Source organism: Lagenorhynchus albirostris, chromosome 10, assembly GCF_949774975.1.
Source record: "Lagenorhynchus albirostris chromosome 10, mLagAlb1.1, whole genome shotgun sequence".
Lineage (NCBI taxonomy): Eukaryota > Metazoa > Chordata > Mammalia > Artiodactyla > Delphinidae > Lagenorhynchus > Lagenorhynchus albirostris.
In genome coordinates, this window is record NC_083104.1 from 48,049,474 (window position 1) to 48,073,748 (window position 24,275).

The following is a 24,275-nucleotide window of genomic DNA, read 5'->3' on the forward strand; positions in this document are numbered from 1 at the left end:
AGATAAGAAGAGGGACATAACTAGACAGATGGGGGGGATCAAAAATTAAGAGAACACAATGTTTGTAAATGTGTAAGGATGCTACCAAAAGGCTTCCGGGAAAATGCTTCATGACTGGCGGACACATGAGGAAGCAGTCTACTAAAAACGAGGAATCAGCTGCATTTAATTTGGGCACATTCATCCTAAGACCAAGGTCCCAGGTGTGGCCCTGGGCAGGTGGGTGATGCATAGAGAAGGTGGCGACCATGGAATGGAGGCCAAAGACTAGGGACAGTTCGGACACATTGAGAGGGTTCTTTATGTGCAATTAGACGAACCTGCGTGGGCTCTTTAAATGCTCATGTTGTATTACACCGAAACCCCATCTTTAACAGCCTAAAAAGGCTCAAGTACTTCAGTAGCAAAAGAAATTACAGACTTAACTCCCAAATCGTTTGTAGCCGTTTTTTTATTCCAAACACGTACTTTTGTAAACCTGCATTTCCCAAACAGTGCAAGTGAATTAGAAGTGACTGCACAGACTTGAATACATGCGACTTTGTGAAGAGGAACACCCCTCCCACTGAAATTCCTCAACGGAAACGTACACAGATGCATCAATCAAGTTCTGGAAGTGAAGTTAGCGTGGGTGCCTGCCATGCAATTCATCACACTCTTAAAGCTTTTAAACTTACTCCGCCGGTCACACCGTGCACATTAGAATTTGAAAAAACCTTAACACAGTCTGAAATCTAGATCATTGTGCTACAAAGCACTGCATCACGTGGGACATTTGTTCATTATCCCCCTCACATGCTGAAAATCAGAAGACATTCTAGAAGGTTCATTTTGGCCCTACTGCCTTTGTATCCTAACCCTTCAGCCATTCTTTGCTTCAGAACATATTCTCCACTGTGTATATTCTTGCTCTATATAGCAAAACAACACATGGACTAAAACCCTGCATACTTGGAGCATTTCTAAGGGACACTCGTTTTCTGCCTTTTATCTGCTAAAAGGCCATTTCCCCCAAATACCAATCCTTTGCTTTGCCTCTACATTTCCGGAAGTCTGAATTAGGTGCAGGTTTCATCAGGTGTAGGTTTTACAGGTAACCCGAGTGTAACTGCGTTGCCCTGATATGATGCCTTATCCAAAAATAAAAGTAGAATAACCTTTTTTAAAAACGACATTGCTACGGTTCCACAGGTAGCATATCAGCACCCATCACAACCACCTAAGGGACCTGCTACACATCCACATTGAAAACAGGTCCCTGATGTTTCCAGGAGGCCTGCTGGTTTTGTTTTGAACCTCCCTGCCTCTGGCTCCAGGGCTGAAGGTTACATATGATTTGGTGAAGGAGGACTTTCCATCGGATTTTCTACAAAGCTTACCCAACTTCAGAATGCTGATGGAAGTTTCCTGAAGAATTGACTGAGAAAGCCTCAGTGACCTCAGTAGCAAGTGATTCTGGCCGTGTGCCTGCCAGTCACCGTAAAGCCACTGGACCCACTCACTCCTGCCAGTGTCCCCTCGTTCCTGAACCTCATGGCCTCTTCTTTGTGACAGGTCCAGGGCTCACTTAGCTGATGTTCCAAACTCCTGAGTCCCATGTAAACTGAGCATAAGTGAATCATTTTTGAAAAGGGGGCATTATTTCACTTAATTTCTACAAAGGTCCTTTTGTCATATTTAAAGAGCACCTCAATCCTTCTGACAGTTGATTATAACCCTAGTGAATACACAACCAAAAAGCTGAAGCAGACTTAAATAATGCTGTGCAAGAGAACATCAGATGGCATTCCACAGTGAACCCGCAGAAGCAGGAAAGGTGGAAATTGGAAGGCACTGTGGAATTTTAAAAGAACCTTCTGGAGAAGGAACAAAGACACACCAACCCATCCTGTCTGCTTCCCCCAAGAGCCTACTGAGGGCTTCTGAACTGGATGGAGCTGGTGAACCGGCCAAGCTGAGAGCGCTGATAACCTGCTCAACTTCCCTATCTCTGTGCTAAATGGTCACCTCCCCAGTCCATGCTGCCCCGCCTACTCAGCATCAGGAGATAAGCAGATGTACCATCCTCCCCATACAGGTTCCAGAGTGGCTGCCAGTATTTCCTCCAGTGGAGGCCAAGCGTGATTTTCTTAAAAACTGCCCTATTTAGTCTTAGTAATCTCCTGGGTATGTGACCACTCGTGTGTCCACCACTCAGAACCACCCAGAAGCACATGGATCCCAGCTCTGAGACTGGCTATGGAGCCTGCCCCTCCCCTGGTGAGGCTTTCCCCTCTGGCTGGCAGAACCGCGTGCCTGCCAGTTATCCTGCTACACTGTCTCCCATGCGTCTGCACACCTTGCAGGAGGCTGGCTGTGGCTAGTCGTGCATTTGGCCAAAGCTGCTGATGGAGCTGTCCCAGGCCTACCACCTAAGAATCCTAAATGATTTATTAAAGGACAACATGAAACAACAAGCAGAAGTCCATCCAAGGAAGGCTGCAGATGAGGTCTCGTAAAGGAATTCACGATCCCACTGTGGGAAGATCTGCCTCCCCTGGGGCAAAATGTGGGGTGGTGTTCACTGGGGAACCCCCCCCACTTAGCACAGGGCCTGATGCACAGCAGGGGCCCCATACATATCTGTCAGAGGTGAACTCTGAGTGAGAACTGGAAGGGGAGCATGATGCATTCTGTATCTTCCTGTGTCAGAGTCAACTGCGTAAGAAACAAAAAGACACGTGTGCTCCCTGCCAGGTTTGCAACCGCCCAGCACCCTCATAATTTTGCCAAAACTTTAGATATCTTTGCAAGCATTAGCCAACTATGTGTCTGGAAAAACCTATCTCCCCTGAAGTTGAGTTCTGTGTCTTTTCAACAATACTCACGGGCCCCCGCACATCTTAGCTCCCAGTCAACAAGGCCCTATGAGAAAGATGCCTGGTTTTGTTTCTTGTTTCATTCTCATCTGATGCCATCTGTTTGTACCCGGGGCTTGAGCAGGCTGTGATAAGTGACTAAGGACTCTGTCAGACCCTGCTCTTTGGCACGTTTTCCCCTGTACCAGATGGTTTTCCAGCAGCGGTAAAAGCAGCCAGGGCTGCTCATGGTTATTGAATGTTCACTATGGGCCAGGCATGATGTTGAGCTTGCTACATCCATCACCACCTCGCCCTTTCAGAGAATCACACTGCACTCAAATCTGGACAGCACTGCGTGTCTGGTAATGAACACTGTCAAATAGAGAGCTTGGATAGTGAAGGCCATAACTCAGCATTCACCTGTACAGGGGATAGGCGAGGACGTCAGTGCTATGCCCAGATCCCTCTGCATCATTTCTTTTGCATTATTTCTGTGCGCTTCCCAGGCTGGGGGTGCAGCCCTCTTTTTGAGGACTGCTCCTGAGCTACTGGGGCTATTTTGCTGGCAGGAAGTGAAAGCAGAAAGTTTACATCTCTCCTGGGTCCAAGACTATGAAAGCTCAGCTCCCTTGCCCCGGGTTGGGACAACTCTGAGGCATAACTTACCCTCCAGAGCCCCCCAGCAGGATCAGGCTGAAGACCCCCTGCACGGGACCTGCCCTGAAATGGCTCCCTTACCTGTCTTCCTCCCCTTCTGTGTCCTGCTTCCCTCGTGTCCTTACTGGTGTGCCCTGGGGATACTTCCTTAATAAGTTACTGTGTGAAAATCCTTGTCTCAGGGTCCACTTCTTAAGAATTCCACCTAAGACACGATTAAAAAAAATAAGGACAGGTTGAATGGTCATCTCTGGGAAGGACACTGCAATTACCATTAGCTGGGACAGCAAGAGTGATGGGGATAATGGAGACCCCTGGACTCAAATTAACATGAAAAGATAACACATCACAGCACTCAGACACAAGTCTCTGCTTGGTGGGCACCAATTCAGTCCCGGTGGTATGCGGACTCTGATGCACGATGTCCAGGATGAGATGCCATTCTGAGGTTTACCAGTGATGAAATGGCATTGCTCCAAGCTTTCATGTCTTAATTTAAGTGCAAGGAGGGTGAAATGTCTGCTCTATAAGGTGATGTAGAACAGACCTCAAGAATCAGGTTTTTCCATCCAAATTCCTGCTGGGAATCTTCCAATGAACGGTACAGATGAAAAAACTCTCGTGGTTCTTCAGCACATTATTCCGCACTTGACTCCAGGCAACAGAGATGTGAGATGCCTTCGGGCTCAGCCCCAAACCACAGCTGATATACAGCACCACCCGCTGGGTGGATTCATCACATGAGGTTTCTTCAGATGATTTCATCTGAGTCTTCTTTAACAGCAAGTTCCAGAGTACAATAAGATCTTTATCCTTTAACATTTGTATGAATATACAAGTATTTCCAAGATTTCAGGCCAGATATCAGTGCTTGAGTGAACTATATAACCATTTAATAGAAATAATAAAACATCGATACAAATATAAAGACATAATCAGTATAAAAGGCTTATATTTATAAAAATACTTTTAGGTAACAGTTTTCCCCTGAGGGTTGACCACGCATGTTGCATCCATAAATATCGCCTGGCTCTGCAGCCGGCTTTCCAAAGTTGTGGGTTCAGCTGGAAAAGGAAGTGGTGGTGGTTCCAGTCAGGTGACCTGGCCGAAGTGACTGCCTCAGGTTGGCACCTGGGCTTGAGAGAACGAGGACGAGAACAGCATCGTGGGGCCTCCGAAAAATCTGGAGAAGATTCTTTCTTCCAAATATGGAAGATACAAAGATCAGGAAGACAGGCGAACCACTGGGCCACATGACCGGGGTGGGGTGGGGTGGCAGGTCACTGGTTTTTCTGGACCCAGTCCCAACTGTCTTCATTCTCTTTACGGTTCTTCTCAGCTTCAATAATTTCTTTGTACCTTCTGCGAAAGAAGCCCATCTGAAAGGCAGAAAGAGGAGGCGCCAGGTTAGAGATGCTGGGGAATCAACCGTTTTGATTCCCAAGCCACCTGGACCCGGAGGAGACATGACCTATGCTCACAACGCCTCAGATTGGGCTGATTTAGGAAAAGCATCATGTGGAACCACTTTTCAAAATGCATGGACTTCCTGCAAGCTTTCTTATGATAAGTTGTTTGTTCCTTGTAATGTGCTTCTGGTGGAGTGTTTCCCAAACTGTATGCTGGGGAAAACTAGTTATTGAGCTATTCATAGGTTGTTTGGGAGTAAAACAGATTCCACGGTCAAATAAGTTTGGAAACAATACACTCTTTAAGAGATTCGTAATGTACAGTAGAACAGTAAAGGATCAAATCAACCTTTTAGGAAAGGATTAAGAAAGTCAGGGACTTGATATTTCCCAAGTTTATCTGGCTTTTGATAAATCTATTAAATCCTGAGAGAGATTAGCCATTGCAGAATAATTTGATAAGTACTGCTCTCATACAATAGGAGTTTTAAAGTATCTGCAGACTGCATCCTATCTTGCTGTCCTCCAGATCTTTCACTCAAATCTGTGACCCCCAAGAGCTGCCGAGCTGCCGTGCACACAGCTGGCAGTGTGTACCCCCCTAAAACTGGCAACTCCTCCTGAGCCACGATGGCAGTTTCCTTTAGCTTAGTTCTGAAAAGACCTTTCCTTCCGATGTCTATGGCTTTTCATACAGGGTAAGATGAATTTCCATTTCTTTTCACATGGTCAGCATAGGCACTACTGCCATATAAAAGTAACTTTTTGTAGCCCAAAGCTGACCTTTTCTCCCAAGCTCAGGAAGACCTGGTATCTCTTGTCCTGTGCTCCCTAGCATTAGTGGCCTCTGTTTCTGAGATCAGACATCTTCCTGCATCTGCCCTTAAACATGGCTGACTGGAGTTGGTGTACAAATACCCCAGCTCCCTCTCTCCTTGGGTGCGAAACGCTGAGGTGCATGCTCCGCGTGGAACTTTCCCGCAGTGGTAACCAGCTTGATAACACATCCTTTATTAGCTTCCTTCCCTGCCCTCTCTTCCCTGGTCCCCTATCACTGTTTCTTGAGATTATCTTCCAAATAAATGACTTGCCCTCAAATCCTTGTTTCGATCCTCTTGAATAGGGGAATTGAGACAGACATGCACACTTGGCTTACTGCTAGGAGGCTGTGCTGCAGGTCTGTGGTACCACACTGTCACTGGTGTATAATTTCCATAGTCATATTTGAAAACACTTGAGACTAACAATCTCTGCAATCTGCTGCCAATGGGGGATGCACATACAAAACCTGCCCTAAACAAATCGTCAAGCAAACCCAGGCTGTGGGCACATCCAACTCCTTTGTGCATCTTTCCTCACACTCCTTCACCGTGAACCAAGCATCCATAGTCTCACTGCACCACCTTCCTACTCCTTGAAAGGGGCTTACTGGCCCAGGTGAAAATGAGAATTGTCAAGAGAGCTGCCAAGACAGTGCTGGTCACCTCCACCCACATTGCCAAGGGAGTCCTGAGAGTTCCCTCTGAGAGCAGTCTGACGGCTGGGAGGGAGTGGAAGCTTCCACAGAACAGCTGGCAAGGGTCTTGTGCTCTGAGCTTCGATCCTCAAGACCCGTTTCACAGACAGACATTGAGTTCCCTGGATATGTCCTCTCAGCATCAGACCACATCTGTCAGAACCTCACTTTATGACACCCTCATATACTTTTCTCTCATTAAGTCTCTACCACCTTCTCCCTTCTGCAAGGGATGTGGAAAGAAGGCTTGGCTTGAATGTTCTGGATAATTAGAAAAAGGTCGTTGTTGTCATCCTCAAAGCATACCCATAGGAGGCCAGGAAAGCGACCCAAGACTTCATGGAAATGTCTAACTCAGAAGTTACTGCTTGAAATCTCATTCTTGAAAGATAAAGATGTGGTTGACAGGGCGAATGTGTCATGTGTACCTTCTGAGCTGAGGAGAACATAATCATAGAAAGAAGGCTGGATATAACATGAGAATAAGATTCTTTAGCACATGACTCTACCTGTGGATAGTGTGATGTTTCAGTGATCTCCAGTTACTCACTTTAACTCTAGAGAAGTAACATATCTCTACTGTGGCACCAATCAAGCAGAGCTTTAACTGTCTGCTCTCTTATCATCTTTCACATTTGTCTCAGGACTCCTACAGATTTGTGCTTTTTATCCCCAGAGCTCAGCATCTCACCGCTACTTACTGCCAGTGATAAGTTGCAAAAATGCCCCTGTGTCCATGCCCTGTACCGTGGCTTTGCAGCAAGTCCTATCAGGAGACGGAGTCTATTTTCCACACCCTGAATCTGAGTCGTGACTTGCTATGACAGTTGGGTGCATGGGAGGTGATGCCCTGTCAGTTCCACACTTAGGCCTCAAAGGCCTTGCACACTTCCACTTGCTTTCTCAGAACCCTGCCTTGCTTCCAAGTGAGTAAGTTTGGTCTCGCTGCTGAAAGATGAGTCCACCAGCTGAGGTCCTCCTAGACCCGCCAACCCCCAACTGCTTGCAGGTGTAGGTTTGAGCCCCACTGAGATGGGAGGACCTCCCTGTTAAGCTCAGTCCAACCCTCAGAATTGCGACCTATGTAGATGGTGGTTGTTTTTAAGTCCCTAAACTTTGGTTTGTTACATAGCAAGAGTTAACTGATACAGAACTCCATATTTTTTTGCCTGAATCACTGAATGAGTCAACACCCACGGGAAAGGTGGCTGAGGGGCAGCCTGACAGGGCTCTAGATGGAAAGAGCATCACTGTGCCCTGTCCTGCTGAACAGACTTTTCTTGTTCATCTCTAAGGAGGACGAGAGACAGCTCACCTTCTCACAGCTATGCTGGCGTAAGGATTTGATACAGAGTACGCGATCTAGCAAGGATTGAGAGTGCCTGGCCCAACTCTCACAGGAGGCTCTCCTGTGCTCATGTTTATGTGTGTCATACTTTTTACCAACAAAGTGATGGTATATCATCTCCTGTAGGCATCCAAAAGCAAGCTCTTTTGTCTCAAGTGGTACGGTGTCAGCATTAGTCTTTTTTTTTTAATTTAATTAATTAATTTGGTTGCACCGGGTCTTAGTTGCGGCAGGCGGGCTCCTTAGTTGTGGCTCGCTGGCTCCTTAGTTGTGGCATGCAAACTCTTGGTTGCGGCATGCACGTGGGATCTAGTTCCCTGACCAGGGATCGAACCCAGGCCCCCTACATTGGTAGCTCAGAGTCTTAACCACTGTAACACCAGAGAAGTCCCTCAGCACCAGTCTTGAAAAGTCTACCCGTGCTGGCAGTAACCGTAGAGCTTCTCTTAGAAACAGCCTTGCAAACTCTCCACCCCACTCCAGTGAGGCAGGATATCCAGAGCCCTGTTCCCAACATAACCTGTGTGTAGTCTCATCTTTAGATGGAAGCTTGGAGCTGCCACTGGTGTCTGTCCTTCTTCTTTGGAGCCCACGACCATTTCTTAAAGCACAGATCACGCTCATGTCTAGGGAGTGCTGGGTACAGTAATGCAGGCTGTGCACTGCATATAAGGGGGGAGGGTGCCACTCATATCAGAGAGATCATGGACGTGTAAACTTATTACAACTATTTTCCAGCAGATGGCAGTCGGGTGTCTTTTTCTAATAAAATCAGTAGATTTTTTTGAATTTTCTGACAGATGGAAGTAAAGCTTCTGGAGGAAGGGGCGCTGTTTACTTGTCTGCACAAAGGTGCGATATAGTCTAGAGGTGGTTCTGTCAAATTAATATTGTTTCTTACGTGGTCAAACGAATTCCATTTCAGAAAAAGAGAATATCACCTTTGTGCTGTTGTTTAGAGCCCGGTTTTGGCTTTTGATACAGAAGCCAGAGCCCAGGCTCTGAGTTTACCAAGCCAGGGTTCCCCAAACAACTGTGTCATACCAGGCCTGCCCAGTGCCACAGGACCTACTCAGAAGGGTTGGACGGGAGAGGTGCCGCATGGGGAGCCTGGAGTTCTGAGTACTGCTCACGCTTGGCCACAGGGCAGGTCATTTCCTGGCTCTGAACCCCAGTGTCTTTGTCTCTGCCCAAGAGATCGATGGCATTCTCAGACCTCTTCTAGCCCTGAAACACAGTGAAAGCTTTTTATGTTGGTCCCCAAAGCAAACTCAGGACTGCAGCCTATAGGCCATACAGCTGTGTATCCAGTCCTCACACGTAGGAGGCACGGGGCACAGAGTCCTCGCCTGGTATCATTTTTTCTCAAAGCGTTTTTGGAAAATTAAATTTCCAATTTTTATATTAAAGTATGGATATGTTATAAAGTATAAAGAAGTCTAAAACTCTTAAACACTAAGATAACTCAAGACTTCAAAGACATTTCTCTCCTGCAGCAGGCCTACACTCTCACCATCACTAGTACTCATGGTTACTTTGGGGAAAACCTTGGAGAGATGTTGGGCAAACCTACATTTTCCCAGCCAGCTGAGTCCACACTGAGGTCCACACTGAGTCCACACTGAGCCGTGATGAGTTAAGCTGGACCCTCAGCAGCCCCTCACTCAATTCCAGTTCAGTGGAGTATGTGTTTTCCTGCACTTTTTCTGGATCCTTCCAGAGCTTGCTTTGCCACTTGAGGGGCAAAAGGCTCTGTTTATAACTGCTGTCTGTAGCGGAGGGAACACTCATGGAAACCCTACAGGAAGAGAGACTCCAGCCAAACTTGGCTCCCCTGGAAGCTGAGGGAGCAGGGGTTTTCTGGCTTCTTGTCTGTTCCACTCCTGAGGGGGACCTGCGGCCCCACAGGGCAGCTCCCTCAGCCCTCCTGACAGATTCACACAACTTTCTGATATAAACTTGTATCAAAAAAGCTGCCAGAAAACTCCTAGGGAAACAGCAGGTTTCCCCTGAATGGCCCTAATTAGGAAGGTTCTGAGAGGGGCCTGGGGCCCAGGAAGAAGTGAGAATGACTGGGTTCTGGGGTCCACATCCTACAGCACCAGCCTCCTCCTTCCCAGCCCAGTTCGGGGTGAGTGAAGGGCGGCCGCACAACCCCACGGCCTCTGGTCTCTGGGGAGATGCCCACCCCCTCCTCCCTGGCTTTTGGATTGCCTCCTGGGCAGCTATTCCAAGGGCCTTGGACACACTCCTTCTTTGGACTAACTCAGAGCCTCATGTTTATGGGTCCTTTCAAGTTCCTTGACTATTTACATAGCACGTCTCTGTCTCGAGATGTCAACAGTGCAACATCAGCCCAATATTTACTTCCAAACATAAATAAGTCCCCACTGAGCGTCTCTGGCACATGGTCTTAATTGAGACAGTGCGAAGGGTGTGTGTGTGTGCACGTAAGTCTGTGCATTTTCATTTTCTCTGCAGGAGAAACAAGGATGGGTCCTCACAGCCCAGCTGGAGGGCAGGTGATAACCCCAATGACCCCTGGAGGGGCTGCCAAACCTACCCATCCGCTGGGCCATTTCACAGATTTATTTTTCCAAGTATTTCTGCTTGAGGTCAGCAGGAATGCTCTTAAATGAAAACCAGGAGCCCAAAACCAGCTCTGGAGCAGCAGGCTCTTGGAACAGGCCCGGCTGACAGAGGGTTCGAGACAGTCCTTCTGAAGGACGGTGGCAAACCCACTGCACAGCCCACCTCTATACCACTTGTGAGAAGGCAGAGCTGGCAGGTCCTGGGCCTTTTGGGAAGAGGCTGGTCATGGGGCTGGCCAGGCCGTGGCACTGCCTTTTGCTCCAGGCCATCTCACTGGCAAAAGGGGCCAACAGGAGAGAAGGGAAAGGTTCCTGGGCTGGAAGCAGTAGAGGAGGATGCAGAGTTTTCTCCTTCACTGAGTGGTGGCCTGTGTGTTTTGGCAAACTGTACAAGGGAGCGAGGAGAGGGGGAGAGAGAGGGAGAAGCCTGGGGCCCTAAATGAGGCTTTTCCTCTTGAAGGAAAAACATCCCAGCATCTCCACTCTCTAACCACTTGACTCAAAGGCTGGCTTGATGAGTTGAAGGCACTTTTTAAAGGTGCAAGTCACATATACCCTCTGAATGATGAAATTCCTCCTATAAACAGGCCTTTACGATTGTCTTGAAGAGGCACAGGGCCCAGGCCATTTCAAACCCAAACAGGAGCCAAAAGAAAGGAGAGTGGACTCATTTGGATTTTTCTCCCTTAAAAGAGTTTCCTATTTCAAAGTTTTCTTCCTGCACGGTGGCTTGGCAGGCTACTGTAATCCTTGCACAGAAAGTTTAAATTATGGCTCCCAGTGTCTGCTAACAGCTCGGCTCTGGGAAGGCTGATTAGGATCCATTTCAGAATGTGAAGAAGGGTCTGGTTAGCTCAGGGCCCTCGTTGTGGATTTTGCACCGGAGCCAGGACCTGCTGCGGCCAAGCATGAGACAGCGCCTGATGTGCCACCGGCCGACCCTCTGGAAGGCCCCGGAGGAGAGAAGGAGGCTGAGCATTAGGCAGGGAGCCTGGACTTCGGCTCTGGAGAAGGTATTTGCTGACCCTATAAGGGGTTTCTGTTTCAGATAAACAGGGGATGATGGGCATGTTGGTAGAACCACGGCGACATGTAGGAGGTGTGGCACAGGCTCTTTGCCTGGCCAAGTGCTGCTTACTCCTCAGGATGTGCTTGGCTCAGCCTCGGTCACTTAACTGCTTTCCCCAGTCTTTACGATGGAGTGAGGGCTCTGCTGCTTATTACCTCTGTCCCTTCACCCCGAGCCGGCCACTTCGCAGGGATCTGTTTGCTGAGTGAAGGCACCAGCCAGCTCACAAGTGTAAAGCATGCTAACCTGCAGGCCTTCATGGCACAGAAAGTCCATCCACACTGGGCCAGCCGCCTTGTTCTGTTTTTGATACCACGCCACCATCCTTGTACTTTCTGGGGAACAATCATTTTGGGCTCATGAGCTCAAGGCAATGGCAAGCAACCACAGGTAGCGGTGTCAGGTACTACACCAAAGGGAACTTCAAGAGATGTGGCTCTAGAAAGGAAAGAGGACTTGAACATTGCCCACCTGTCTTCAAAGGCTCTAGTGAAGTGTTTACTCATCAGCAGTGGCAACTGGGTACCATGCAGTGACTTTCCCCTTGAAAGGATTGGAGGGAATGATATGTGAAATACGGTAATAAGCCAGAAGCAGTTAGACCTCCCATCTAACTCAAATATTAGGCCCATTAATCAACAGATTTCTGTGCACTGAATTGTCAATATTAGACCTCTATACATAATACATGTTTCTTAGGTTATAGACATAGGGATCCAAGTTGACAAGAGGTCTGTAGTTGACTCACAGACATAGAGAACAGACTTGTGGTTGCCAACGGTGAGGGGGATGGATTGGAAGTTTGGGATTAGCAGATGTAAACTATTATATATAGGACGAATAAACAACAAGGTCCTACTGTATAGCACAGGGAACTATATTCAATATCCTGTGATAAATCATAATGGAAAAGAATATGAAAAAGACTGTATATATGTGTATAAATGAATCACTTTGCTGTACAGCAGAAATTAACACAACATTGTAAATCAACTATACTTCAATAAAATAAATAAAAAACAAAAGAGGTCTGCAGTTGAAGTTTTAGGAATATGTAGGTCTTCAGAATAATCCTACATTTCATTTGCCCTTTTCAGTGTCCTATAAAGTCATTCTATTTAGTTAGTTCTTCAAGAGAAAAATATTTTTCCTAAAGAAACTCCCTCTGCCGAGCTCCTTACTGCACTGTCGCTGTGCCTGAACAGACTACCCACTCTGAATGTTGAGTGCGTTCATGAACCCTGCATAGAGGTTTAGTTTTTTTTCCTCCAAAGGAGCTCAATCATAATTTTATCTATGACACAACGGAAGAGAGATGAGGTTTCTTCTACTTCAGAACAACAAAACTTCCAGTTAGGCTAATCGTCCTTTGCCATAGTGAGTTTTACAGAAAAGATTAAGATTTTGCCCATATTTCTGAATATCATGTATGTGATAGACAAAAGATGGCCACTAATTCTTCGCTACTCCTCCCATTGGGAGGCAGAGTCTCTTTCCTGTTCCTTGACTCTAGGCTGGCACGTGACTGCTTTGACCAACAGAGTGCAGCAGGATGATGCCATGCCAGTTCTGGGCCAGCCTTTCAGAGGACTAGCAGCTCTCACCATGCTCTCCCAGAGCTGATGCCACCATGTAAAACATCAGCCCACTCTGCTGGAAGGGCCACATGTAGAGGCCCTGAATCTACACGAAGAGAGTGAGGGGACTGGCAGAGTCCGGCCTTCCAGCCATCTCCACCCAAGGTGCCAGCCATGCGAATAAAATTGTCCTGTGAAGTGAAGCAGACCAGCCTAGTCACCAGGTGAATGCCCTTGTGTGACACCACTCAGTGTCACTTGGAGCAGAAGAATCATCCAGCCAAACCCTTCCTGAACTCCTGACCTATACATTTGTTAGGCAGAAGGGAACTCAATTTGGTGGCAATTTGTTGTGCGGCCACAGCTACCCAGTACCATATAAAAGACTGTAATTTAGGCAACAGCACCACTGACAACCACGAAATCCTGCTGGAGCGAAAGCCTTTAGGGTATCTGCCTAGTTTCCTTCTAAGATTAGCCCCTATCCCCACCCCTACCTGGCCTCCCCACACCTCCACACTGCATCTTTCTCCTGCGCTGGCCTTAGCTGTCTGGATGTGGGAGACATGTGACCCAGCCCTGGCTGGTCACATTCTCTCTGCCACCTCCTGGCCTCTTGCCACAGTTGTAGACATTTGACTTGAGCTGAGCCAGTCAGATTCTCTCTCCCAGGCTTGTAGGATTGGGACTCAGAGGGGGCTGATTAGTCTGTGTCTGTGGCTAGAAGTTTTGACGGCATCACTCATCAGCTTTCTCAGAGGTGTTCTAGACCCTTCCTTCCTCCAGCAGTTAAGACGACCTTGTCTGGTTAAGGCCGCTTGACCGCCACCACTCTGCTTTCATGGCCAGTCTATGGCAGCGGGTGATGTCTGCCTTCTCGGGCCCTGGCTCTTTGGATCACACACAGCTGGGTGGCCTCAGGGTACTGGCCACCCCATGACACCCGCTCCTGACACACCACATTCTTTAAAGAAACATGGCAGAAGCAAAGCGAAGCAGATGGCAGTTGGAAGGAGGTGGGAGGGTGTGCTCAGGAGAGGGGACACTCCTGAGTGGCAGAGCCAAGTGGGGGGCCCAGAGGAAGGGGGTGGGACACAGCCACCCCGCTCCCCACTCTGTGTCCCTGTCTGGTCCCATGCACCCAGCAGTGGAGGACGGTGTTCCCTCTCTTCTGAAATGTCTATACAAAGGCAGAGAAGGAAGTATCTCTCTCTCACACACACACAAACACCCCCCCCCCCAAAGCCCTTACTGTCTTCAGATCCCAAACACTGAGCTGGCTTTGTTCTCTACCCCCAGACCAGACGTCTTGGCAGGAAGGAGTTGGAGTTAGAGAAAAGGGAGAATTAAGACTCTATCTGGCCACGCAGATTAAACAAACAACAAATGGGCAGGTTTTTCAAAAAAGGTAATATCTGCTCCTGGTAAATATACAGGAAAATGGGCACTTTTGATACACTGCTTGTATAACCTTTCCAGAGAGCAACTGGTAATATGTAATAAAAGGCTTAAAATACGCATTTCTTTTGACTCGGTAATTCCGTTTCTAGGGTTTCATCTTAAGGACATAATGAAGGAGTTGTGCAAATATTTGGCTCCAAGCATATTCACTGTGGCACTGTTACAAGAAGTGTGAAACCAGAAGCCACGTGAATGAATCCCAGCATCCGAGGACTGGGATCTGCCATACACCTGCAGCCTGAGGACAGCGCTGGACACGGGTTTTTAACAATAGGAAAGACTTTCACAATTCTGCATTCAGGGAAAGCTGGGCTGTAAACTAGTAAATGGGATGTCCAAAAGGCACGGGAACCTGAGATAAACTGATTTTCAAGTAATATGCTCAATATATTTTTCTTCAACCTCCAATACTTTTTTCAGGTGAAGTCCAACTGTCAATCTGAAAAGATGTACAACAAAAACACTATTTTCCCTGCGTTTCTAGATTTCTTGGATACTCTGAAGTATATTTACTATACTTTTTTCAGATTGATAATTGAACTCATTGTTTTAATTTTAGAGGTCCTACACCTTAAAAGGTATCGGGTATTTTACTGGAGAATTTAACACACTATTCACAAATAAGTGGGTGCTATGAGAATGCCTGGTCTCTGTCTATTATGTAGGGAAAAAGTTCAAGAAGAGACAACGCTAGTCTCACCACGGTTATTTCTGGGATGGGGACTCCTGAGTATTTGACAACTTTTCTGCTTACTGACATGTGTCTATGTTTGATCAATAAATACAAATTATTTTGGAATCCCAAAGAAACTAATTATTTGAATTTAAAGGATCCATCCATAATCATGTAAGAGGCTGTTTCCACCTGCCTCTGAAACCTGGAACACTGGAAAAGCAGGAACTTGGTGCCAGGAAGTCCCAGCTGTGGTCCCTGGTGCTGCTGTAGGAGCTGGGGACACGGTGGAAACAAGAACAGACAGGACCCAACTCACGTGGCACACTACCATCCCGTGGAAGAGACAAACCGTCCTCAAATAATGACTCTGAAACCATTACTGATGAATACAGAGGCCCTAAAGTCAAGGACGCCAGGTGTCTGAGAGAAGAGTGCAGGGCAAAGAAACCATCTTAGAATTGGGGGTGAGGATACCCCTTTCTTCTTGAGAAAGTGACAAGAGGCAAGATGTGAAGGATGAGCAGGTGCTCCCTGCTGAAGGAGACAGGGCAAGTCTACCCCCTGGGGCACCTACGAATGAACCCCCATGGGGTTGGGAGAACATCTGATGAAGCTACCCAGGCAGCACTCCAGACATACAGCCCATCGCCATTACTAGAATCTTCTGGGCAGAAATCTGTTCCATATTCCACATGGGAAAAGAACAAAGAATGGCTCTGTAGTTTCTTTTCTTGTTTTTGTCCCAAGTAAAGGAGTTAACCATCCCCGTCCCAGTCCCAGCTGTTACTCCCCAAGCTTGTGCGTTGGAGTGAGGCTCCCACCACCCTGTGTTAGGACTGGTGGCAACTCTGCTAGGGAAGGCAGGAGAAGAGGGTAAGATTTTGGGGTTCCCTCTAAAGCGGTCCAGTCCTCAGGTGTGAATGGCCTCAGGAGGAGCCTAGACTCCATTCACTGCCTGGAAGGGACCCTGCCCTCCTTTCATTGTACCTGCACTGGGAAGGAAGTTCCACCAGGAAACCTTTTCCGACGATGCGCTCTAGCCCTGCTGAGGCAGGAGAGCTGGGTGTCTGGTCGGGGACTCCCTGGGGACCTGCGCTCTCCACTCACCTTCCAGAGCAGCACAGCCAGCAGCAGGAAGATGAGGATTCCCACCAGCAAGCTGATGGCAATGATCCACCCCACGACGTAGCCTCGGGGCTCCAGATTGTGCAACGCCTCGAAGACCACCTGGGAGGCAAAGCAGAAGTGAGATGGTTCCCAAACGGAAGCACCCACCGCCTGAGGGGACCCAGCCTGGGCTTGACATTGGGACTGAACTGGAGAGATGTGTCCAGACTGCTGTTACTCTAAAATGGGCTCTGTTGAGTGCTTTCCGGGGTGTATACGGATGGATTTTTCACAAGGACCTGAAAAGGCACTTGAAATCGCAGCCCCAGTTCTTGAAAGGGCTGTAATGACAACAGGCCTGATTTAAGTATCACGAAGTGAACGTAAGTGTGGTGAAAAACCGAGAGGACACACTATGTTCTTGATACAGAGCAGACAGTAACAGTCTGTTTTATTATGGTTTTGAAACAAAGGGCATGGGCGTGTGCTCCAGGTAAGACAGTACTTCTTTCTGAGTGTTCCGTGCACTGTGTAACTTAGTGTGATTACTCAATTAATGCCAGTTTCCCCAGTAGACTGTGGACCTCAAGGGCTGGGCAGTTTGCCTTGGGTCTCATGGCGATGCCTAGCACACTAAAAGCACTCACTCAAGAAGCGGAGCCCTGGTCTCCAATGGGAGCCATAGGTCCTCAGAGCCCGTGTCTCAGTGGGGCAAGTTTTCCCAACTTTGATGGAATCTCAGTGGTGTGCTAGCTCACATCAATGGTGCCAACGGTGTGCATCTCTTCTTCCCAGTTCCACATCTAAGGATGTTACAATGCTATTTTGAAATGGTCCATCACAGGAGTATTTATACCACCTAAAGTGGCGCACAAATCAGGGCACCCCCACCCTCCTGCCGGAGAAGTGATAGCTTAACACGTGCTAGCTCAACACTGACTACTCTTTGGCTCTATTTTCGCCCCACTGGTCACAGTAGAGTTTATTTTTGTAGAATTCAAAGCATCCATTGTGTCCTCTACAGCCAATCCCCTAACACCCCACCGTCCCATTCAAGCTCCTCTGCTGAAGAGACAGAAATCTCAGCTCTGGGCAGCCCTTGGCTGCAGACAGGCTGGCCCAGCCACAGGGCTTTGTCCAAGCTAGGCCGTGTGCTTGGAATGCCCAGTCCCTCCTTGGAGAAGGCCTATGTAAACCTGGCTCAACCCTGAAAGCCAGCTGATTTTTTGCCTGGCAGGAAGCCTCGCTGGTTATGGGAGCCCCTTGCTCAAGCCTCAACGGTGACTGGGCACATGACTGAGTTGATACTAGCGCTATTTATGTTACCTTTTTAGGGCCTGGCTTCCCTCTCTCTGTAACATTTCTTGAATGCTCCTCTGTGTCAGGCTCTGTGCTTTTCTTGCAGTCTCTTGTCTAACTCACACAATCACCCCAGGAGATATTTAGCACCTATTTTACACAGCAGGACATGGAGGCCCAGAGAGGACAAGGGATTTGCTCTGGGTCATGTAGCTTAAAATGCAGAGTCAGGATTTGAACTCAGGTCTAGTCAACCCCAAACTCCCAATCTAAGCTGGTCACCAGCACACCACAGAGTACTTGGCTGACAGTGGCTCTTTAAAGATTATCTGTCAATTAAATGGATCATTTACTGTCTCTTCCCTGGTGATAAGGAAAGCAAACACAATCACCTTTGTCTCAACTGTCTTCATTCCCACAGATGAGGTGGGGGGGTGTGCTGGGGGAGGGGAGGATGGTCATCTGTGAGGCAGATCCTGAATTCAAAACATTATCTCTAGGGAAATCAGAGCAGAAACCATTCCTTCCTATGTTGGGACAGATCAAAGAAAACTGCCTACAGAACACAGTAGTCACTTCTGGGAATGGAAATAAGGCCTCTTTTCAGCACATACTCACTAGCTGTGTGACCTTGGACAGGGTACTTTATCTCTCTGAGCCTCAGTTCTCTCCTCTGTAAAACAGGGGTAGAACAGCACCTCCCCAGAGAACTGAAGGGACTAACGCATGCAGAGCGATTGGCAGAGCCCATCCCTGACACGTGGCGGGTGCTCCCATCAGCATCATTAGCACTGCTGGCAGGGAGATTTCTTTTGAGGTTGTGCATGGTTGGCTGGCACCCTTTTTAATTTTAAAAAACTATTTACTGAAGTCTAATATACATAGAGAACAGTCTACGTAACCTAAGTGCACAGCTCACTGCATTTTCACGAACTGAATGCGAAATGCATCTGTGTAGCCAGCACCCAGATCGAGATGCAGGATGAGACCAGCTGCTGAGAAGCCCCCTTCACGCTCTCTTCCAGTCACAGCCCCCACGAAGGGTAATCGTCCTGACGGCCAAGAGCCTAGATGAGCATCACTGCTTTTGTCCACGCTCTCCCTGGAAGGACTTCTTCCTTCCACATTAGGTTTGGGAGATTCCTCTAGGCTGGAGCATGGCATTCTCATTGCTGTGTGAATACACCTCGATTTATTTATCCATTCTACCTGGTTTGGGGCTATTACAAAGAGGGATTTTCAGACATGAGGCGATCCTGAAGGAGGAATATGTGGGGGTGGGACAGAAATGGGCTGTGAAGTCTGTCATCTTAAGCCTACTCTTTTCTATCTGGTTCAGATTAGAGATTTCTGTCTTTAAAGACAGATAGATTCACGTCTTTGAGTTACTGCCCCTAAAAGCTGTGGATCAAATCACCTCTCACATTCAGAATCTCTTGTGGTGTCTTGCACAGGTCAACTATGAAGCACCGTGGCTGAGAGGGGCACCCTTGGGCAACCAAGACAAACTTCTCAGTTTCTTCCTCTGTGAAATGGGGAAGTAAGATAGTGTCTGAAAGTTCCTGGTCTCTGGTCGCATAGTGAAAATCTGCTGAACCTTCCTGTTGACAATGAGACAGGCTGTGGGCTCCGTGGGGTCAGCTGTAAAGTCCAGCCCCTTGGATCACCCTGAGAGCCGCACAGGGACGCTGCCTGCCCGCAGTGTCTAAAATGCGTATCCTGGCAAAGCTACCTTGGAGGTCTGGTTTTGTAGAGACAGTGAAGAGTATCCACTACAGTTTAGTCTGGCAAATTCCACAAGAATGCCCTGGCACTTCCCCGGAATGTGTGCTTAATCTTTTATTATTTTTAGTGATGCCGTTCATCATCTTGGATGTGTGCTTTATGCTTTGGCAAAGCTGGCTCCTGCACATCGCGACTCTAATCAACTCATTAAGTGGAAGGATCTGAGCAGCCTGAAGTTCTAAGAAGTCACATCTTAGATAAAAACCCAAAGGAACAGCAGCATGGACCACAGAGAGAGGTAGGAAGCACCGACAATCCAGTCTGGTCGCCACCACTAAATAGCAGGATGATCCTGGTGAAGCCCTTATACCTCTTTATTTTAATTCAAAAATTAAAAAGAACTTTTTTGAATCAGCCCATGGTATTTTTTAATGTTTTTTTTAAAATTGAAGTATAGTTGATTTACCATATTATATTAGTTTCAGGTATAGAGCATGGTGATTCAGTATTTTTACAGATTATACTTCATTAAAAGTTATTACAAGATAATGGCTATAACTCCTTGTGCTACACAATAAGTCTTTCTTACTTATCTATTTTATACATAGTAGTTTGTATCTCTTAATTCCATCCCCCGTACTTCTTTAAATATCTTTTCTCCACCTCCCCAGTTACTGCTCCAGTTCAAGCCTGAGCTTCTGTCACCAGCACTATTTCAGGAGCTTTGGAGGAGACTTCCTGATGTTAGAGTTGTCTTCCTAAAGCACAGGCCTCATCACGCACTTCTCAGTTTATACTACAGATGGTTTCCCTTTATACCAAATATACATTTCAGGGTACCAGGCTCTTTACAATCCGGTCTCCTTCCTACCTTTCCAGCCCCTGGCAGGACCTGTACTCACATTCTAGCTGGTTAGAGTTATCTCCCTGTGGGACCTGTGGCCTCCTGCCTGTCTGCAGCCTGCTTTTGCCACCTTGGAAGACTCTTCCATTCCTGTCCAGTTGACAAACTCCAATACTGCTTATCTTACAAATGTTCATATCTTTTTTTTTTTTTTTTTTTGCGGTACGCGGGCCTCTCACTGTTGTGGCCTCTCCCATTGCGGAGCACAGGCTCTGGACGCGCAGGCTCAGCGGCCATGGCTCACGGGCCCAGCCACTCCGCAGCAATGTGGGATCTTCCCAGACCGTGGCACGGACCTGTGTTCCCCGCATTGGCAGGCGGACTCTCAACCACTGTGCCACCAGGGAAACCCTGTTCATATCCTTTGATCCATTAATTCTGTACTTGAAAATTTACTCATAGGCAAGAAACATAAAGTACAGGAAAAGTTTTATATTCGAAGATGTTCACTGCAGAATTATTTATATTGGTACTGAATTAGGAATATCCTTAATGGAAAATACAAAAAAGAATATATATGCATAACGGAATTACTTTGCTGTACACCAGAAACTAAACAAAACATTGTGAATCAACTCTACTTCAATAAAAAAATAGAAATATCCTAAAAGTCTAACAATAGAGCGACAGATGAGTAAATTACAGCAATCGTAAAGTAGAATACCACAGAGCCGTTAAAATGATAATACATCTGGCTGTCAAAGTATGATTTTCAAAAAGTTAAAAACATGACTCTCATACAAATATGCAGCAAATACACATTAAAAATTTATTTAATTCATGACCGAGGGAATCAGGATGGTAAAGCTAGTTCAAAAAAGGATCTGAGAATGCAGGTAGTTACAGAAAAAAAAGAATAGAAGAATGTTGAAATCAGATACAAAACTGATTAATACCTTACACGGCAATAAACTATAACCTTTGGGAATATATTTTCTGCCAGACAGGAGTCATTTTCATCTTTACTAGCAAAAGGCATTTGTAACTTAGTTTTCTATAGGTTAATATGTAATTTCACAGAATATGGGCCCTAGGCAGTTAGGCAGGCCTATTAGAAGTGTTGTTTTTCTCCAATTTTAAGGTGTGTAAGAATCACATGAGGAACCTCGTTAAAATGCAGATTCTGAATCAGGGAGTCTGGATTGGGGCCTGAGTGTCCACATCGCAGTTACGCTCACTGGTGATGCTGATGCTGCTGGTCCAAGGACCACACTTTGAGTAGAAAGGGGACAGAGAGTGCTCCAGGTGTGAAAGGACACACAAGCATCTTTTGCCTGATTTCCAAGTTTTACATACTTTAGAAAACATGATAATAAAATGGGAAAAATGATAAATGCTATAAAGTTAAACGAAAAAATCAATATCAATTTAGCATACAGAAGACTTCAGCTTTGCAGAAAAATGTAGGAAATTTTTTAAGTAAATAGGTTTTTAGATACTACGGGTATTGTTTTCTCTTTTCTACTTTTAACTACTTTTTAAAAAAACTGAGCATTTTAAAGCCAAGTTAAAAAAAAATTAAAAGGAGAGACTCTGCTCCAACATCTTCTGTTCCAAGAAGACTGACCTACTCTGCTCTTTTCAGCAGAGTTAATCATTCTTTGAGCTTTTGGAAACAGCAATTTTTCAACTTCTCTTAGCAGAGAAAATCTGCGCTAGCACCCCAATGTATAAAACAGAAAAAACTGGAGATTCTCTGTTTATAAAGAAGGTGGGAAGCTCGAGCCCTGCCTGAACGGTCCCCCTTCCCAAGCCAGTCCCTTCTACCCCAGGCCCAGCAGCCCCAGAACCAACTCAAGGGAACCCACAGCTCCACAAGCTTAGCTTTAAAACCACAGTGGAGCACTTCATCATCATCCCAGTCCTAAGTCCTCTTCACTCTGTAAGGTAATGATGTATCTTCCTGTCTATGGACTCCAGTAAACTGAATTCTTACAGAACAAGGATTTGAATGCATGTTCTCCCGTCACCTAGACCAAGGTAGTGATTCATCATGTGATTCATGAAGGCACAGATTAATAAATTCAATGTCCTTTTTACCATACCATTCGATGAAGTATGACTATGATTCAGTCTGCAATGAAGAGAGGATGAGATTTGAAGCTGGAGTTTCTGAGTGTGCTTCTCTTTTTTCTACTTCAAAAATATATCTGCAAATGTTATTTCTTTTGGGAGAGTCCTGGTCATCCATCCACACATGCATCCATCTGCCCCTCCACCCCATCTGTCCATTTGTTTGTCTATCCATCTGTCTGTTCGTCCGTCTATCCATCCATCCACCCATCCAACAAATGTGTACACAGGACCTACTATGTGCCAGGCACTGTAGGGATTCATTGATGAATAAAACAGGCAGTCTTTGCCCTCATGGAGCTTCCAGCTTGTAGAGAATACTGGCCAGTTAGACACATAAATGCAAAATTATAACTTTAGAAAGTGCCCCAAAGGAGAGGTTCATGGTTAGAAAAGACTCTAAGATAAGCATGGCAGTCAGAAAGAGTTTTCTGAGGGACTGCCTGAGCTAGAGTTAAAGGGTAAGCAGAAGTTAACTAGTCAAAGAGGGAAAGGAACAACATTCCAAAAAGGAATAGCACGTGCAAACCCCCTGTGACAGAAGAGAGCCTGGCAGAGGTGAAGTACTGCCAACAGACAGTGAGCATGGAGCAAACGAAATGAACAAGAAGTCACCGGAAAATGTTCAAGATGAAGCTGGAGAGATGGGAAGGCCTGGAGGCTGTGTTAAGAGTTATATCCTTTATATCAAAGAAGCTTGTGGCTTCCATCTGAAAACTGGCCCCATCTAGCTTTTTGATGGCTGCACTAAATCAAATCAAACTTGTAGTTATTTTGATCTTAATGTCTAATTCCTAAATAATTTAGTTTAATAGGTTACTTTCTTTTCATAAAACACTGAAATTCAAGCTTCTGACTCTCCTTCTCCATTCACGTAGAGAGGAAATCGCTCCAAAAAGCAATGTAGAACCTCTTTTGTCTTCCTGAGGCATGGCTTTGAAAATTACTTATAAATAATCCCTGAGAATCATCAGATTCATTCATAAAATTACCTGAGAAAATTGTTGATAAGCATAGGAGGAATAAGGGATGCTTTAATTATGCCATTAAAAATACTGTGGGGGCTTCCCTGGTGGCACAGTGGTTGAGAGTCCGCCTGCCGATGCAGGGGACACAGGTTTGTGCCCTGGTCCGGGAAGATCCCACATGCCGCGGAGCGGCTCGGCCCGTGAGCCATGGCCGTTGGGCCTGCGCGTCTGGAGCCTGTGCTCTGCAACGGGAGAGGCCACAGCAGTGAGAGGCCCGCGTACCGCAAAAAACAAAAACAAAAACAAAACTGTGGAATTAAACCTAAAAAAAAAAAGAATTATACGCTTTATCTTAAGAGGCATGGGAGGTCAATGGAAGGTTCTAACTAGAGAGTGACATGGTTTGCATTTTGCAAAGAGCACTCTGGCTGCAAAACGCATCTAGATTAGAAGGGAGAACTTTACATGGGGGTTCAAAGAACAGGTCCGTTAAGAGGGCTGCAGGGGAAGTGGTTTCCCCAGCAGAGATACACACTCCCAGTATGAAAGGAGAAAAAAGACTGAGGCTGAGGGGGAGTCTGCACGTTTCAGAGGGTGGCAGGAGGCTGAGAGATGGGGCGGCAGAAGTTCTGACCAACAAAGGGATAGATGATCACACAGCAGCAGACTGAAGCTGGAGGGCTCGTGTGTCGGATGTTAACTAATAAAACATAAGAGAATTGAGGAGCACGAGGATTTGCCTCAATAGAGTCCTTGAGAAGGACAGACATCCGGCAGGGGCGATGGCAGGCCCACACGCTGGGCATTCTGCCTGCTACTGTAAACCTGAACGCACCTGAGGCTGGCAAGCTGGCATCAGGAAACCACCAGGAGCCAACTTCCAGTCTGAGGCAGCTGGTAAGCCTGAACCACAGCACTTGATTCACTTGTATGTTTCTGGAAACTTTTATGTTCTGACCACTGTAAATATGCCCAATGTCATAGCTGGAAATGCTCAGGTCTCCAAAAGGCCTGAGAACATGACCACAATGGGGTACAGCTGGCCCAGGCCTGGC

General features: G+C 46.7%; 1 protein-coding gene across 1 annotated transcript in view; it reads right to left on the reverse strand.

Moving 5' to 3' along the window:
• Positions 1 to 433: 433 nt before the first annotated feature.
• ITGA9 (integrin subunit alpha 9) overlaps positions 434 to 24,275 on the reverse strand; it is a 350,494-nt gene continuing 326,652 nt past the window's right edge. Inside the window, exons 26-27 of the mRNA XM_060163908.1 lie at positions 16,252 to 16,371; positions 434 to 4,876 (exon numbers count right to left, since the gene is read on the reverse strand). Of these exons, the coding sequence (XP_060019891.1) occupies positions 4,778 to 4,876; positions 16,252 to 16,371 (219 nt within the window). The 3' untranslated portion in view covers positions 434 to 4,777. The remainder of the gene's footprint in view (positions 4,877 to 16,251; positions 16,372 to 24,275) is intronic.